Raw genomic sequence first — 16,664 nt, forward strand, 5'->3', positions numbered from 1 at the left:
GTGAGAATATGCAACCTGCTGTCTTCGGAGAACACCTGTTACAGGTAAGTAACTACTCTTTATAGTATCGTTCAACCATCTTTGTGTGTCATCAGAAGTATAAATCAATAGCTGCTCACCCTGGGCCCAGCTACATTATGATGCCATAAATCACCATCAGAGAAGCCCTGCCATTGGTTGGTAGAAAAAGATATGCAAATGAGTTCCTGCTTGGTTGTGGTGGCAACTGCAGGGGTGAGAAGAATGGCAGCAGCTCAGATAGCCAGGACTGCGGCTATGGGCATGGTGCAGGAGTAAGACACATGGCTTATCCAATAAACGACAAAAAGATTTAGGAATCAACAGCATTTATTTCAAAGGCAAATGAAACAAGTCAATTCCTTGTTGCACTTGAATAATTTAAGAACAGCATCTCAGCAAAATAAAAGGCTTCGGCTACCAGCTCCGCTTACAGAGTCGCCTTGGGATATTTGTAAGAACCACAGCAGGGAAAAAGGGAAAGGGACTTGATAGACGCCCCTTCTGTGGTTTTTGCAAATACATCCAAAGCGGTTTACACAGTATATACAGGGGCAATGGAGGATTAAGTGACTTGCCCAGAGTCACAAAAGAAACCCCAGGTGCGGTAGTTAGAGAGCCTCACTTGCAGTCACGTCCTCTTGCTGTGACTCTTACGACAACATACCGTGTACTGCCAAGACGATCTCTTGTAAAGGATCACAAACCCTAGTGCTAGCTCTTGAAAGATTTTGACCTTGTGTCAACCCAGCTAGAAATGCAAGCAAAAGGCATTTTACTATGACTTCCCAAGGTCTCACTTTCCACTTCAGTTACTCCTGAGAAATAGACAGCTGACTTAAGAGCACCCAAAACGCTGACGCGGCTACTGTACCCCAATACTATTCTGGAAGCAGGGCCTCCTTCTGAAACGGCAGAGTATTACAGGAGTCTGCCCACTGCAGATGAGAAGACAGCTCCTTCAGCTCAACCACACGGAATCGTCTTCTGAGAGACCTAAAGGGCTTGTTACAAAGATTAAAATACAGACTAATACCAGTACTCTATTTTAATATCTATCCCCTTTTATAACAAATCACATCATTTATATACATACAGACAGATCTGTCTGCACAAAAGCTTTACAGGGAAGAGAAAGTCAGATTATATGTACAGGGAAAGTTTAGCTCTTATTATACATGGCCTGAGCAAAAAGGGGTTCATGTGCTCTTCCCCACCCCAATTTTAGCAGTCATTGCTACGTCACCTCCTCAGGTCCAAGTCACACAGCTAAGATTTCCAAAGAGCAGTTTCCTTGCAGAATGGAAATGGGACATGTTGAAATACTTGTTGGAAAGAAGTAGGGGGTTTGAACATACATCTGGAAGCAGCTGTTACATTCATGCGACCTAACAGACCCCTCCCCCTTTCTTTCTACAGATCTACTCCTATAAAGCAAACATGTTCGCATGCAATCCCGTGACCTATTCTGTTATCCACCTTCCTTATCTTGAGCTGTTGCTGCACTGTAAATTCACTCTCAAGCTTCTCATCTACGATGCCTTCCTGCTGTTACTGCCTCTACACCTCAGACCTACTGAGCTAATTTGGCACCAGCAAAGACCAACAGCGCAGGGATGTGAGTGAGCAAGACAGAAGTTGTGCTGACCAGTCAAACATGAAATGGAGAGTGGGGGAAGAAATCTCTCAGCTGGAAACATGGTAGCCCTTCTCTGAGCAAAACATGCACAGTGGTAAATAGACTCTTGCTCTCGCTTCGAGCAAAAATCTAAGCTTACGTAGGTGATGAGTTATTCAGATAAGAAAAGCACAGGACCACATGCTACCAAATCTTCCTATGCAAAATGCTGCACTTAAACAGCAACCAGGCCCATCAACTGGACATCTCATCACATGGATGACACCAAATTTGTAAGGCAACACCAGCAAGTACTGTGTCCCCAGCTGGCACTAGGGGCACACAGATCACACAGGACACTATTGTGTAGGGCAAGTCAAGGTCACATGAACTCTATCAGAGGATGAAAAGATATGTGGCACCTCCTGCCATGGAGTGCCCCCTCCCAGAGGCTCTTCACTATGGCACTGGGAACTGCTGCAGAAAACCATCACCAGCTGAAAGAGCCCGAGGGCAGCTCTGGGGTGCTGATAACAAAATATGAATTTACAACTAACACATATACAGACAGGGCTTAATGGAAGAGCAGAATGTGCAGTTCAGTGTTTAGGTACAACAGTCCATAAAATCATGAAGGAAATAAAGAAAAGGTCTGCAGGAATCCTGAGTCCAGACAGGAAAATCTAGTTTCTTTCAGAAAAGTGCTCGAGGACAGGGCACAGCCTCGATCATTCTCCTGAATGAGACAGACAGCAGATCCTTAGATCTGGGCCCCACCAGGGATAGGCCTGCTGCCTTCCTTTAACTGTAGTGTCTTAGGTGCTGGACTTGGTGGCTCTCATCTTCATTTCACCCATCAGGTCAGCCTGGCATCAGGACTAATTACGCAGTGCAGCCAGCCTAGGAAACACACACAGTACAAAAGTTCAGAATCGCCACAAGGGAACAAAAATCAGCTGCTTGGGTCACACCCCCCTCACAGGACACTGACGTACCTGCGGGACAGCTGGTCTTCCTGAGTGCGGACAGAGCTCTCTCCTACAGACGAGGCTCCTTCGGGCAGCTGGTTCAGCTGGTCCATGACCTCCAAGCCATTTTCCTCAGCGATCTGAACAATGAGATTGTCCACCTGCTCCTGAGGAGTGGTCAGGGTGGTCGCAGAGCTCATGGAGTCTTCCATGACCTACAGACACAGAACACAAGAAGATAGGCCAATGAGAGAGAGCAGATGAACAAACAGTTTAACCCCTAAATTACGTAGAGGGCGGGTGAGCTCTGTGGCTGTGTGAGATAAAATGGTCATATATTCAAAAAATGGAAAGACAAACTGTACAAGGTTGAGCTTCAGTGGGTGTAAAGCCATTACTGTACACGATGTAATGCTGGAATAAAGATTCAATAAACAGTTCTCACAATACTCATCACTAGAGCCTTCTCTTGGTCATAAGACTTCCAGGTACGTGGCTCAACACCCATTTCTTTCCTGTCACCTGGTCCATTCCCCAGACCCAAACCCTTCCCACCCCTACATACCGAAGTGTGAACATCCAGATTCTGAACCTGCTGCTCAAACTTATCCATCACGGCCGAGACCTTCTGCAAGTCCATTGAGCTCAGAGCCTTATCCAGAGCTTTAGTCACCTGAGCCATGTTCTTCGTGACCTGTAACCGACAAATCACGCAATGTTTTGAACATCTGTGCAGAAAGGGATGGATGGGGGGCAGCAGCTCATACGCTATAGGTAAATCTTGTGGGCAGGACTGAGGGACGTCTAACAGCAAAGGGGGTACTGCAGGGCAAGAACAAGGTGTCCTGGTACAGGCATCTGGAAACCCTGGTAGACATTGAACCTTACCCCCTTCATTGTCACAGCTGTCTGCACTTTCGAGGCTACGGCATCCACTCGGGATGCCATCCGAAGCCAGTTTAACCCTTCATTCTTCTTGCGAATAGCATTCTCAGCATAGACCCGAGCACATTCCACATTCTTTTGCTGCAAGGCCTGCGGATTGAAGAGTTCAGTGTAAATCAGAAGTCAATGTTCCAGGATAGGGTCTCCCAGGCATTTGGAGACTAACCTCAGAGGCTCTTGTTTCCAAAGTGAATATAAAGTTAACTTCTAAAGCTAAGCTTACATCCAATTTAGCACACAGATTCTTCACATCAATGATTCTTAAATATCATTAAAATGTAATCAGAAGTAACAAAAAAGTAATGCAAAAAACATTTGTTACAAATTTAACAGACTTAACAGTCCTGTTATGAGTTTTCTCCAAACGTTCTCAGCGACAGTGCAACATTTTGTGTAAAGTTCAAGGTTTTCAGCCCTGTCTGTTAAAACCAGCCTCACGTGGTTCAAGCCAAGGGCTAATGAAGCTTATGTGACGGCCACCATAATATGGCAAAGACTAGCTTAAACTTGGCTCTTGGCTACCGCACCAAACTTTTATGTGGATTATTTACTTCAAAATATGGAAGCCCAAACTGCAATCATGACTTAGCTAGGACTCTGCTCCCCACCCTGGGACCATTCAAGCAGCAATCATACCTTCTTCACTTTGGCTTGTTCGGCTTTCGAGTCCTTCTCCGCCTTCTTGGCCAACTTTTCCAGCTGCTTTGCTGTGAACTACAGGACAAAAAAAAAATACTTCAACTCAAATTCCTCTTGCATGTCACAGGAGAAACCAGAGAATCGAGCGTAAAGCCTTCCCCAGCAGCACACTGCAAGCTTCCAGCAAGTCCTAGCCATAAAGTGAGTTTCCACCTGCAGAAACAAGTCCAGAGCCTGAAGGAACAGTGAGTGAAAGATGACGGACATGCTCACATCATCACAGGGAAAATATATATGCCTTACTCGGCCCTCTCTCACGAGTGCTGTGATGTGTTCAGGTTCTTGGCCACCCTAGGTGCTGTTGGCACTCTCCACCAGCCCCCTCCTTCCCAGTGGCATCTTTGTGGCCCAGCCCTGTATCAGCCAGTAAAAAGTGCACACAGCTTGGGTGGATTGTTACAGTCAAGAACCCCCAGGGCCCCCACACGCACCGTGACAGAAGTCTGTCCAGCGATTCCTGTCCAATCCCAGGGCCAACACTACAGCAGGACCATTTGAACGATGTACCACTCCTTAATCAGGACAAGTTTTTTGTCACCTTCCTCATTTCTACGTGTGCTTCTTGGGCAGGTGAGGTTCCCTACTTAGCTCACATCAGCATCCCTGCCTTATAAACATGTAACTGCAAGGTTTTTAAAATTAACCTAGTTAAATCACTTACCACAAACACTTTATGGTCCCCCTCTGATCTCTGCCACCCCGAGAGCTTTACACTTTTCTAAATGAGGAGTCAGGAACTAAAGCCAAGACCTTTGTTCCACTTGATTTCATTATAAGTGATTTTTAAATGTCATAGAACCCACAAGTACTAGAATCCTACTGCAAACCCTCTTCCTCCCTCCCTGCAAGGAGATCATATGGCAACAGGAAGGAAGCGTCACAAGAAGTCCACTGTTCCCTAAGTAGCTCTCTAGGAAATGGTTTTGTGGCCCAATGCAGGGGCATCCTGGGATGCACTGACTGACCATGCCCTTACCCTTGTGTTTACGTGGCAGCTGTTTGGTAAAGCATATGCTAGACAGAGGTAGCTGTAAAAGGCTCACTGGCACGTGGAGAGTACTCACCTTCAACTGAAAAAGCGTGTCTGTAAGCAAAAAGAAAGGAACAGTAAGATAGATAACAGAAGAGCAGGATTCTATTTCAGGCACACTATGCCCCTCCACCCCCGGACAAGGAACAAGAAACACTCCCTCTGGGTAATAGTTTGAACCATCTTATCTGTAAGAGCAACTTCTGTCCTTCTCAAGTGGGACCACTGCAAAGTTAACATGGCTCAGACTGCTCTGAAACAGAGCAGATTTTATTCTGGCTGGAGAGAGGTCAGAGAAATCTAACAAAAATATGCCCAGGAATCTGCATTAAGTGACTGGTGTGCTCAGGGAGCAGCAGTGGGCCAGCCAACATACACAAACTCAATACCCAACTGTAGACAAAGAAACACGTTACCACACAAAACATTGGTCCAGTCCTTTAAAACAGATTCCTGATGTCCCCAAAACCACTCCTATTACCCCCCCCCCCCCCCCCCCCGCTTTTTTGAAGCTCAGCTTTTCAGAGACAGGAGGGATACTAAGCACATAAGCACCATCATACTGGGAAAAGACCAAGGGTCCATCAAGCCAAGCATCCTGTCTCCGACAGCAGCCAATCCAGACAGCGGCTTCAAGAACCTGGCAACCACCCCCCCCCCCCCCCCCCCCAAAAAAAAAAAATGTTCAATGGACTTTTCCCTCAGGAATCTGTCCAAACCCCTTTAAACTCCGTAAGGCCAGCTGCTGTCACTACATTCTCCGGCAACGAGTTCCAGAGTCTAACTACACGCTGAGTAAAGAAAAACTTTCTCCTATTTGTTTTAAATCTGCCATATTCTAGCTTCATCTTGTGTCCCCTGGTTCTATTATTATTTGAAAGTGTAAACAAACACTTCACATCTGTCCGCTCTACTCGGCTCATTATCTTGTAAATTCTCTGGCAACGAATTCCAGAGTTTAATTACACGCTGAGTGAAGAAATATTTTCTCTGATTCGTTTTAAATTTACTACATTGTAGCTTCATCGCATGCCCCCTAGTCCTAGTATTTTTAGAAAGAGTAAACAAATGATTCACGTCTACCCTTTCCACTCCACTCATTAGGAGTGGCCTAGTGGTTAGGGTGGTGGACTTTGGTCCTGGGGAACTGAGGAACTGAGTTCGATTCCCGGCACAGGTAGCTCCTTGTGACTCTGGGCAAGTCACTTAACCCTCCATTGCCTGCCGCATTGAGCCTGCCATGAGTGGGAAAGTGCGGGGTACAAATGTAACAAAAAAAAAAATTATAGACCTCAATCATATCTCCACTCAGCTGCCTTTTCTCCAAGCTGAAGAGCCCTAGCCACTTTAGCCTTTCCTCATAGGGAAGTCGTCCCATCCCCTTTATCATTTTCGTCATCCTTCTCTGTACTTTTAATTCGGTGACCAGATGCGGTGACCAGAACTGCACACATTATTCGAGGTGTGGTCGATAATTTCCTTTCCCCCCCAGTCTGACTGAAAACTGCATAGATTGGTTCATGTCTAACTGGCACAGTGCAAGCTTTATAACACAAGAGGAAAAGAAAAGCCATTAATGATTCTGCAAAGAGGTGGCCTACAAAAATAAAGGGGAAAAAGGAGTATTGTTCACCAAATACAGAAGCTCACATAAAGAGGAGCAAAAAAGAATACTGCATAAAGCTGAGAAAAAGAAAAATCAGGACAGCAAAAGAATGGGCAGAACAGAAAAACGGGAAAAAAGATGTAAAGCAAGGTGACAAAACTTTTTTCAGATATTTTGACAAAAGGAGGAAGGCCAGAGGTAGAATTACAAGACTTAAGGACACCGAGGGTCAATGTGTAGATAGTAATGAGGGAAAGGGGAATTACTCACTTCTGTGTCATATTCAAGGAAGAAAAGCTCAGCAAAGGTCCACAGATGTTTGACAAGTGTAGTTACCACACCGTTCACAGAACAAAATGTTTATGAACACCTTGCAAACCCGATCATGGACAAAGTCACGGAACCAGATGAGAAACATCTCAGGATACTGGCGGGGCTTAGACAGATTTTGGCAGACCCTCTAAAGAATGTGTTTAGTAGATCCTTGAAGACTGGAGAAGTGCTACAGGACTGAATAAAGGTTGAGGTGGTCCCTCTTCACAAAGGCAGAGAAGAGAAACAGGCAACATGGATTTACCAAAGGCAAACTGTATCAAACTACTCTGATTTTTTTGACTGGCTAACGAAGAACTGGATCAAGGGAATGAGCTGGATGTGGTCTACTTAGATTTCAGCAAAGTCTTTGCTACTGTGCCTTAGAAAGCTCATAAATAAACTTAACAGGGTAAAATTAAGACCCAAAGTGGTGAACTGGATTAGAAACTGGTTGACCGACAGATAGCAGAGAGTAGTGGTAAATCAAGTTTACTCAGAGGATAGAAAGGCAAGTAGCTGAGTGTCTCAAGGATTATATACTGGGGCCAATTCTAGTCAATATATTTGTCAAAGAACTAGAAGGGACGTTTGCCTTTTTGTGGATGACACAAAGATTTATAATGCAGTGGACAACTCACAGGGAGTGAAGAGTAGGAGACATGACCTACAAAAGTTAGAAGCATGGTCTAATGTTTGACAGTGATGCACTTGGGGTATAGAAATTTAAAGTTGCTGTATGAGACAGGGGGCGAGAGGCAGGCATGCACAGACCAGGAGAGGGACCTTGGGGTGATGATGGCAGAAGACCTCAAGGTGACAAAACAATGTGACAAGGCAGTGGCCAACGCCAGAAGATGGTAGGCTGCATTGAGAGGGGTATAACCAGCAGATGAAAGGAAGTGTTTAGGCCCTATCTGGAGAACTGGGTTTTGTTTTGGAGGCCTACATTGCTAAGGACATAACAAAGACAAAGTGGTTCAAAAGAAGGTGACAAAAATAGTGTAGGGTTTGTGCGAAACATATAAGAAATGACTTGAATGTGTACAAGGCCTTTTTTGAGGGGGTACTTGGGGGGTACTGAATACCGGCACCTTTTCCATTGTCTGCTAAAATTGACCCACGGACCCCAAGTTTTAATGAAAGAGCTCAGGCTCTAAACATCAATTCTGCCTTGTCATAGATTCTGTGGCTGGTTGCAGGGGGTCTGGCTATTGTGGGGTGGGTCCTTCAGTAATCACTCCACCCCTGAAGAGTGGCCTGACATTTGAGTACTGGAACCTTTTTTGTTAGAAAATATGTACTGAATGTGTACATTCTAAAGGAAAGGAGGGCCACTCCGACTACTGCAATCTGCTTCTTGCTGGCCTCCCACTTAGTCACCTCTCCCCTCTCCAGTCGGTTCAAAACGCTGCTGCCCGTCTCTTCTTCCGCCAGGGTCGCTTTACTCATACTACCCCTCTCCGGCTCCCTATCCGTTTTTGCATCCTGTTCAAACTTCTTCTACTAACCTATCAATGTACTCACTCTGCTGCTCCCCAGTATCTCTCCACACTCGTCCTTCCCTACACCCCTTCCCGTGCACTCCGCTCCATAGATAAATCCTTCTTATCTGTTCCCTTCTCCACTACTGCCAACTCCAGACTTCGCGCCTTCTGTCTTGCTGCATCCTACGCCTGGAATAAACTTCCTGAGCCCCTACGTCTTGCCCCATCCTTGGCCACCTTTAAATCTAGACTGAAAGCCCACCTCTTTAACATTGCTTTTGACTCGTAACCACTTGTAACCACTCACCTCCACCTACCCTCCTCTCTTCCTTCCCGTTCACATTAATTGATTTGATTTGCTTACTTTATTTCTTGTCTATTAGATTGTAAGCTCTTTGAGCAGGGACTGTCTTTCTTCTATGTTTGTGCAGCGCTGCGTACGCCTTGTAGCGCTATAGAAATGCTAAATAGTAGTAGTAGCCTGGGAGAAAAGGCACGTCAATACTTGTAAAGTATTACTATACAGATTTTTTTTTTTTTTTTTTAAAGAGATGGGCAAATGGTAGAACTAAAGGTCACGAATCAAGACAGCAGGGTGGGAGATTTAACAGTAAGATAAGGAAATGGTGGAGGAAAAAGCCATAGAATGTTATTGAATGGACGAGGGAATAATACAGTATTTCTAGGATGGGCGGGCCAAATTGCTTGTTCTTTTGGCCGCTGTCGGTGACAGGGTGCTGGGCTCGATGGACCCTTGGTCTGTCCCAGCATGGCGATGCTTATGTACTTATGATGCTTGGTATACCAGACTAGGAGAGGAGGAGGAGGAGGAGATAAAGGCAACGTTTTCCTATAGAGAAAGCGCCTGGAATCAAAGGCAAATTAAGTGACCCTCACACTTTAAACAGGACATAGAGGGATGTCTCTTCATGTTCAAGTGTACAGCGCTGCATACGTCTAGTAGCAATTTAGAAATTATAAGTACTACTACTCATCATTTCTATAGTGCTACTAGACTTACACAGTGCTGTACACTTGAACATGAAGAGACAGTCCCTGCTCCACAGAGCTTACAATCTAATCAGGACAGACAAACAGCACACATAAAGGATAAGGACAAAGAGTAGCAAGATTCCGGAATCCCAAAGACTACTAGTACTACTATTTATCATTTCTATAGCGCTACTAGACGTACGCAGCGCTGTACACTTGAACATGAAGAGACAGTCCCTGCTCGACAGAGCTTACAATCTAATTAGGACAGACAAACAGGACAAATAAGGGATAAGGACAAAGAGTAGCAAGATTCCGGAATCCCAAAGACTTCTACTACTACTACTTATCATTTCTATGGCGCTACTAGACGTACGCAGCGCTGTACACTGCACATGAAAAGAAAGTCCCTGCTCAACAGAGCTTACAATCTAATTAGGATTAGCATCTATCTCTTCCCTTCAGGCCCCTCCCCTCCTAGGGATACACAAAACTACTAGTGGCCGCCTTGCTGGGGAGTCTGGGCGGACTACACAGGCCTTTATCTACCTCATTCCTGTCACACTGCTCAGGACTAACCCCATGAATACATGGCGCCCAGGCGACCGCCTATGGTGCCACTTCCTGCCGATCCATTAGCTCCCTCTCAACACCGCCCAAGCCTCGTCTGCTTCCAAACGCTCTCATCTTCTCCACTATCCCTCCGAGTTGCCTCGACTCAAATCCCTTATTTCTCCGGGGGGGGGGGGGTCGACCTTCCCTCCCCTCCTCACTCAGCCCCTCCCAACACCCCGGACCCCGCAGTCTCTTACCGTCCATTCCGTCGCCAAACACTTCCTACTAGCTATCCCAAGTTCAGCACTTCCGCCTTCCGGCCCCCGCTTGGTCACTTCCGGTACGTGACGGCGGCGTAAACCAAGAGACGGGATGACGTCAAAACGTTGACAAGCCAATTAGGTAAGCCTCTGTTTCCCCTTCCTCGCTCAGCCGTCATCCCAGAACACTCAAAACAAAGCAAAGAAACCTATGAACTGCTGCATCCATGTTGTCCTTCTTTTTTAATCTCACTTATATTTTCAAACATGCCGGGATGATGTACACTGAGGAAGTATAATAACGGAATAACTTTTCATAGGTAGCATAGTACTTTCTTATAAATCGTAGTGGGTCATTTGTAGGGGCTGGTTGTAGGGTCTCCCCAGCCCGTGTTGTGTTGGTGCAGAGATTTTATTTCTCCTGGTAAAGCACCACGAAAACAGACATCATGTTATTGCATAGGAGCTGGCTCTGTGGGTGCTTGAGAACCCCCAATATTGAAAGAATTCCTCCTTGTATGTGTCCAGGGAGGGGTTATTTCCATTGGGCGTAGCACCCTAAATAATTCTGGAAAGTTGGCTCCTATGATCAGATGCTCAACATTCGGAGCTTCTATTTATTTACTTATTTTTGACATTTATATCTCACATCAAACATGCATTTGGTTGAAACTTGGGAGCACTTAAAATCTTTTTTTTCCTGTGCCTAGATCACTACTACTACTTAACATTTCTAGAGCGCTACTAGGGTTACGCAGCGCTGTACAAATTAATAACTAAGGACGGTGCCTGCTCAGAAGAGCTTACAATCTAAAGGACGAAATGTCAAGTTGGGGTAGTCTAGATTTCCTGAGTATAGGTGTTGTGATTAGGTGCTGAAAGCGACATTGAAGAGGTTGGCTTTGAGCAATGATTTGAAGATGGGTAGGGAGGGGGCCTGGCGTATGGGCTCAGGGAGTTTGTTCCAAGCATGGGGTGAGGCGAGGCAGAAAGGGCGGAGCCTAGAGTTGGCGGTGGTGGAGAAGGGTACTGAAAAGAGGGATTTGTCTTGAGAGCGGAGGTTACGGGTAGGGACGTAAGGGGAGATGAGGGTAGAGAGGTAAGGAGGGGCTGCAGAACGAGTGCATTTGTAGGTTAGTAGGAGAAGCTTGAACTGTATGCGGTATCTGATCGGAAGCCAGTGAAGTGGCTTGAGGAGAGGGGTGATATGAGTATATCGGTCAAGGCGGAAGATAAGACGTGCAGCAGAGTTCTGGATGGACTGAAGGGGGGATAGGTGGCTAAGTGGGAGGCCGGTGAGGAGTAGGTTGCAGTAGTCAAGGCGAGAGGTAATGAGAGAGTGGATGAGAGTTCGGGTGGTGTGCTCAGAGTGGAAGGGGCGAATTTTGCTAATGTTGTAGAGGAAGAAGCGACAGGTCTTGGCTATCTGCTGGATATGCGCAGAGAAGGAGAGGGAGAAGTCGAAGATGATGCCGAGGTTGCGGGCAGATGAGACGGGGATGATGAGGGTGTTATCAACTGAGATAGAGAGTGAAGGGAGAGGAGAAGTGGGTTTGGGTGGGAAAACAATAAGTTCAGTCTTGGCCATGTTCAGTTTCAGGTGGCGGTTGGACATCCAGGCAGCAATCAAAAGAAAAAGATGGCATGTGGGAACTTGCTCCTTTTCTTTTCTGGATTGCAATGGTATATTATAAAAATGCACTTGATATACACCCCTAGGCACTATGCATATGGGTTACCAACCAGATACTAAAATAATCCTTTTACTTTACAATCAGCCACACTTTACATGTGGTGGGGGCGGGACACATGCCCCGCCCCCCCACACCCCGCCCCCTTTCACACCCACACACACCCTGTCACACCCTCGCTCCACCCCTATCACATTTTCCCCTCCCCCCGTCACATACCCCGTTGCCCCCCCTCCCCATCACCCCCCTCCCCTTTCCTTACTACTGCCCTGGTAGTCTAGTGACCACTTCAGGGCAGGAAAGAGCCACCTCTTTCCTGCCCAGAGCGCTGCCCTGCATGCATCCTTCCTGTTGCTGATCCTCGGAAAATAAAATAAAATAAGATGATACCTTTTTTATTGGACATAACTTAATACATTTCTTTATTAGCTTTCGAAGGTTGCCCTTCTTCCTCAGATCGGAAATAAGCAAATGTGGTAGCTGACAGTGTATATAAGTGAAAACATTCAAGCATTACTATGACAGTAAAATAGATACCATTGGACATTCTACATGGAATGTTGCTTCTATTGGAGATTCTACATGGAATGTTGCTACTATTGTAGATTCTACATGGAATGTTGCTACTATTGGAGCTTCTACATGGAATGTTGCTATTCCACTAGCAACATTGCATGTAGAAGGCTGCGCAGGCTTCTGTTTCTGTGAGTCTGACGTCCTGCACGTACGTGCAGGACGTCAGACTCACAGAAGCAGAAACCTGCGCGGCCACATTGGTGATCTGCAAGGGCCGACTTCTACATGGAATGTTGTTAGTGGAATAGCAACATTCCATGTAGAATCTATAGAAATCAAACAAAATAAAACATGGGAAAGAAAATAAGATGATACCTTTTTTATTGGACATAACTTAATACATTTCTTGATTAGCTTTCGAAGGTTGCCCTTCTTCCTCAGATCGGAAATAAGCAAATGTGCTAGCTGACAGTGTATATAAGTGAAAACATTCAAGCATTACTATGACAGTAAAATAGATACCATTGGAGATTCTACGTGGAATGTTGCTACTATTGGACATTCTACATGGAATGTTGCTATTCCACTAGCAACATTCCATGTAGAAGGCTGCGCAGGCTTCTGTTTCTGTGAGTCTGACGTCCTGCACGTACGTGCAGGACGTCAGACTCACAGAAGCAGAATCCTGCGCGGCCACATAGGTGATCCGCAAGGGCCGACTTCTACATGGAATGTTGTTAGTGGAATAGCAACATTCCATGTAGAATCTATAGAAATCAAACAAAATAAAACATGGGAAAGAAAATAAGATGATACCTTTTTTATTGGACATAACTTAATACATTTCTTTATTAGCTTTCGAAGGTTGCCCTTCTTCCTCAGATCGGAAATAAGCAAATGTGGTAGCTGACAGTGTATATAAGTGAAAACATTCAAGCATTACTATGACAGTAAAATAGATACCATTGGACATTCTACATGGAATGTTGCTTCTATTGGAGATTCTACATGGAATGTTGCTACTATTGTAGATTCTACATGGAATGTTGCTACTATTGTAGATTCTACATGGAATGTTGCTACTATTGGAGCTTCTACATGGAATGTTGCTACTATTGTAGATTCTACATGGAATGTTGCTACTATTGTAGATTCTACATGGAATGTTGCTACTATTGGAGCTTCTACATGGAATGTTGCTATTCCACTAGCAACATTGCATGTAGAAGGCTGCGCAGGCTTCTGTTTCTGTGAGTCTGACGTCCTGCACGTACGTGCAGGACGTCAGACTCACAGAAGCAGAAACCTGCGCGGCCACATTGGTGATCTGCAAGGGCCGACTTCTACATGGAATGTTGTTAGTGGAATAGCAACATTCCATGTAGAATCTATAGAAATCAAACAAAATAAAACATGGGAAAGAAAATAAGATGATACCTTTTTTATTGGACATAACTTAATACATTTCTTGATTAGCTTTCGAAGGTTGCCCTTCTTCCTCAGATCGGAAATAAGCAAATGTGCTAGCTGACAGTGTATATAAGTGAAAACATTCAAGCATTACTATGACAGTAAAATAGATACCATTGGAGATTCTACGTGGAATGTTGCTACTATTGGACATTCTACATGGAATGTTGCTATTCCACTAGCAACATTCCATGTAGAAGGCTGCGCAGGCTTCTGTTTCTGTGAGTCTGACGTCCTGCACGTACGTGCAGGACGTCAGACTCACAGAAGCAGAATCCTGCGCGGCCACATAGGTGATCCGCAAGGGCCGACTTCTACATGGAATGTTGTTAGTGGAATAGCAACATTCCATGTAGAATCTATAGAAATCAAACAAAATAAAACATGGGAAAGAAAATAAGATGATACCTTTTTTATTGGACATAACTTAATACATTTCTTTATTAGCTTTCGAAGGTTGCCCTTCTTCCTCAGATCGGAAATAAGCAAATGTGGTAGCTGACAGTGTATATAAGTGAAAACATTCAAGCATTACTATGACAGTAAAATAGATACTATTGGAGATTCTATATGGAATGTTGCTACTATTGGAGATTCTACATGGAATGTTGCTATTCCACTAGCAACATTCCTGCGCAGGCTTCTGTTTCTGTGAGTCTGACGTCCTGCACGTACGTGCAGGACGTCAGACTCACAGAAGCAGAAGCCTGCGCGGCCACATTGGTGATCTACAAGGGCCGACTTCTACATGGAATGTTGCTAGTGGAATAGCAACATTCCATGTAGAATCTATAGAAATAAAACATGGAAAAGAAAATATGATGATACCTTTTTTATTGGACATAACTTAATACATTTCTTGATTAGCTTTCGAAGGTTGCCCTTCTTCCTCAGATCGGAAATAAGCAAATGTGCTAGCTGACAGTGTATATAAGTGAAAACATTCAAGCATTACTATGACAGTCTGACAGGGTGGGAGGATGGGGGTGGGTCGGAGGTATGCATGGGGACATTAAAGCATATCATTGATATTCTAACAGGATGGGTGTGGATAGGTGAGGGGTGGGGTGATCAACAGAGACATACAGCCAGCGGCTACAGAAATGTCTTTAAAAATAGAGGATAAAAGATTTTTACATTTATATCACACATTATTCCAAGCAAAATCTGGTTCAATGTGTCTTACATTTGAAAATACAGTGAGACAGAATAATAGAATTCAATTATATCACGGGAGCAAATAGATGGATATGTCTGAAACACTTAAAGTTGAGATTAGCACATATACCCAACTGGGCATTTAAAAGTCTGTCCTTTAATGATGCCACATGTTCAGAAATCACAGCCATAAGTATAGGCCGTTATTCAAACGTTATCACATTCACACACCAGAACAGGTGTCCATACACACATTGCAAAAGTAAACAACTTCTACAGAGTACATCCAAAACTTAGGGCTCTGTTTATAAAGACGCACTAGCACTATTAGTGCGCACTAAGAATAAGTGTGCGTTAAATGCTAGAGACACCCATATATTACTATGGGCATTTCTAGCAGCTAGCGCATTTTTGTAAAAGACCCCCTTAATTTGTATTTTCTCATTTCCATCTTCCAAAATTCAACACAGCACATGTACAGATCAGTAGGATCCAAAAGGGAAATGGGACTTGATATACTGCCTTTCTGAGGTTTTTGCAACTACATTCAAAGTGGTTTACATATATTCAGGTACTTATTTTGTACCAGGGGCAATGGAGGGTTAAGTGACTTGCCCAGAGTCACAAGGAGCTGCAGTGGGAATTGAACCCAGCTCCCCAGGATCAGAGTCCACTGCACTAACCACTAGGCTACTGCTCCACCCAAAGCAGTCCAAAACAAGTAAAGTCAGAAACAACACAGTTTATACCTACTGTAACTGTTCAACCACCTTTGGTTTAAAAAGCAAACCAACTGCATTCCACAAAACAAAAGAAGCAAGTTCCCACATGCCATCCTTTTCTTTTGATGTAGGCACTGGGGGGGGGGGGGGAAGGATGTTAAGAACTCCCAGGTTTCAACCTAATTAATGTTTGTTAAAAAATTGCGCGTATAAATAGTAAGTCTGATTGTTAAGCACCTGATTCTCATACCATGATGTCTGTTTTGGTGGCCCTTTACTAGGTGAAATCATCTGTACACAATACAGAGAGTCCCTATAGGCAGCCCCTCCAAATGACACAATGAGTTTACAATTTAGAACTAATTACTACTCTGACGGTGAAAACAATACTTCCTCTGCGTACATCGTATGCTGCAGAAGCCGGTATATTTGCAAATGTAAGTGAGATCAAATAAGAATGCTGCCAACAACAATAAAAAAAACAAAACCCCGACAATGTGGATAGAGCAGCTCATAGGTTTGCTTGCTTTGTTTTGGGTGGAAGGGAATGACGGCTGCGCGGAGGCGAGGAAAAGGGAAACGGTCCCAATTGACTTCAGCTTTATGACGTCATCTC

General features: G+C 44.6%; 1 protein-coding gene across 1 annotated transcript; it reads right to left on the minus strand.

Moving 5' to 3' along the window:
• Nucleotides 1-330: 330 nt before the first annotated feature.
• Nucleotides 331-10,572, minus strand: CHMP1A (charged multivesicular body protein 1A). Its single transcript, XM_030204611.1, has 7 exons — nt 10,489-10,572; nt 5,313-5,332; nt 4,186-4,263; nt 3,493-3,639; nt 3,170-3,298; nt 2,632-2,819; nt 331-2,536 (listed from the first exon to the last, which is right to left on the minus strand). Exons 1-7 carry the CDS (start codon nt 10,493-10,495, stop codon nt 2,515-2,517), a joined length of 591 nt encoding a protein of 196 aa, XP_030060471.1. The 5' UTR covers nt 10,496-10,572; the 3' UTR covers nt 331-2,514.
• Between the last annotated feature and the right edge of the window lie 6,092 nt (nt 10,573-16,664).

The sequence above is a fragment of the Microcaecilia unicolor genome, chromosome 5 (genome assembly GCF_901765095.1).
Source record: "Microcaecilia unicolor chromosome 5, aMicUni1.1, whole genome shotgun sequence".
NCBI lineage: Eukaryota > Metazoa > Chordata > Amphibia > Gymnophiona > Siphonopidae > Microcaecilia > Microcaecilia unicolor.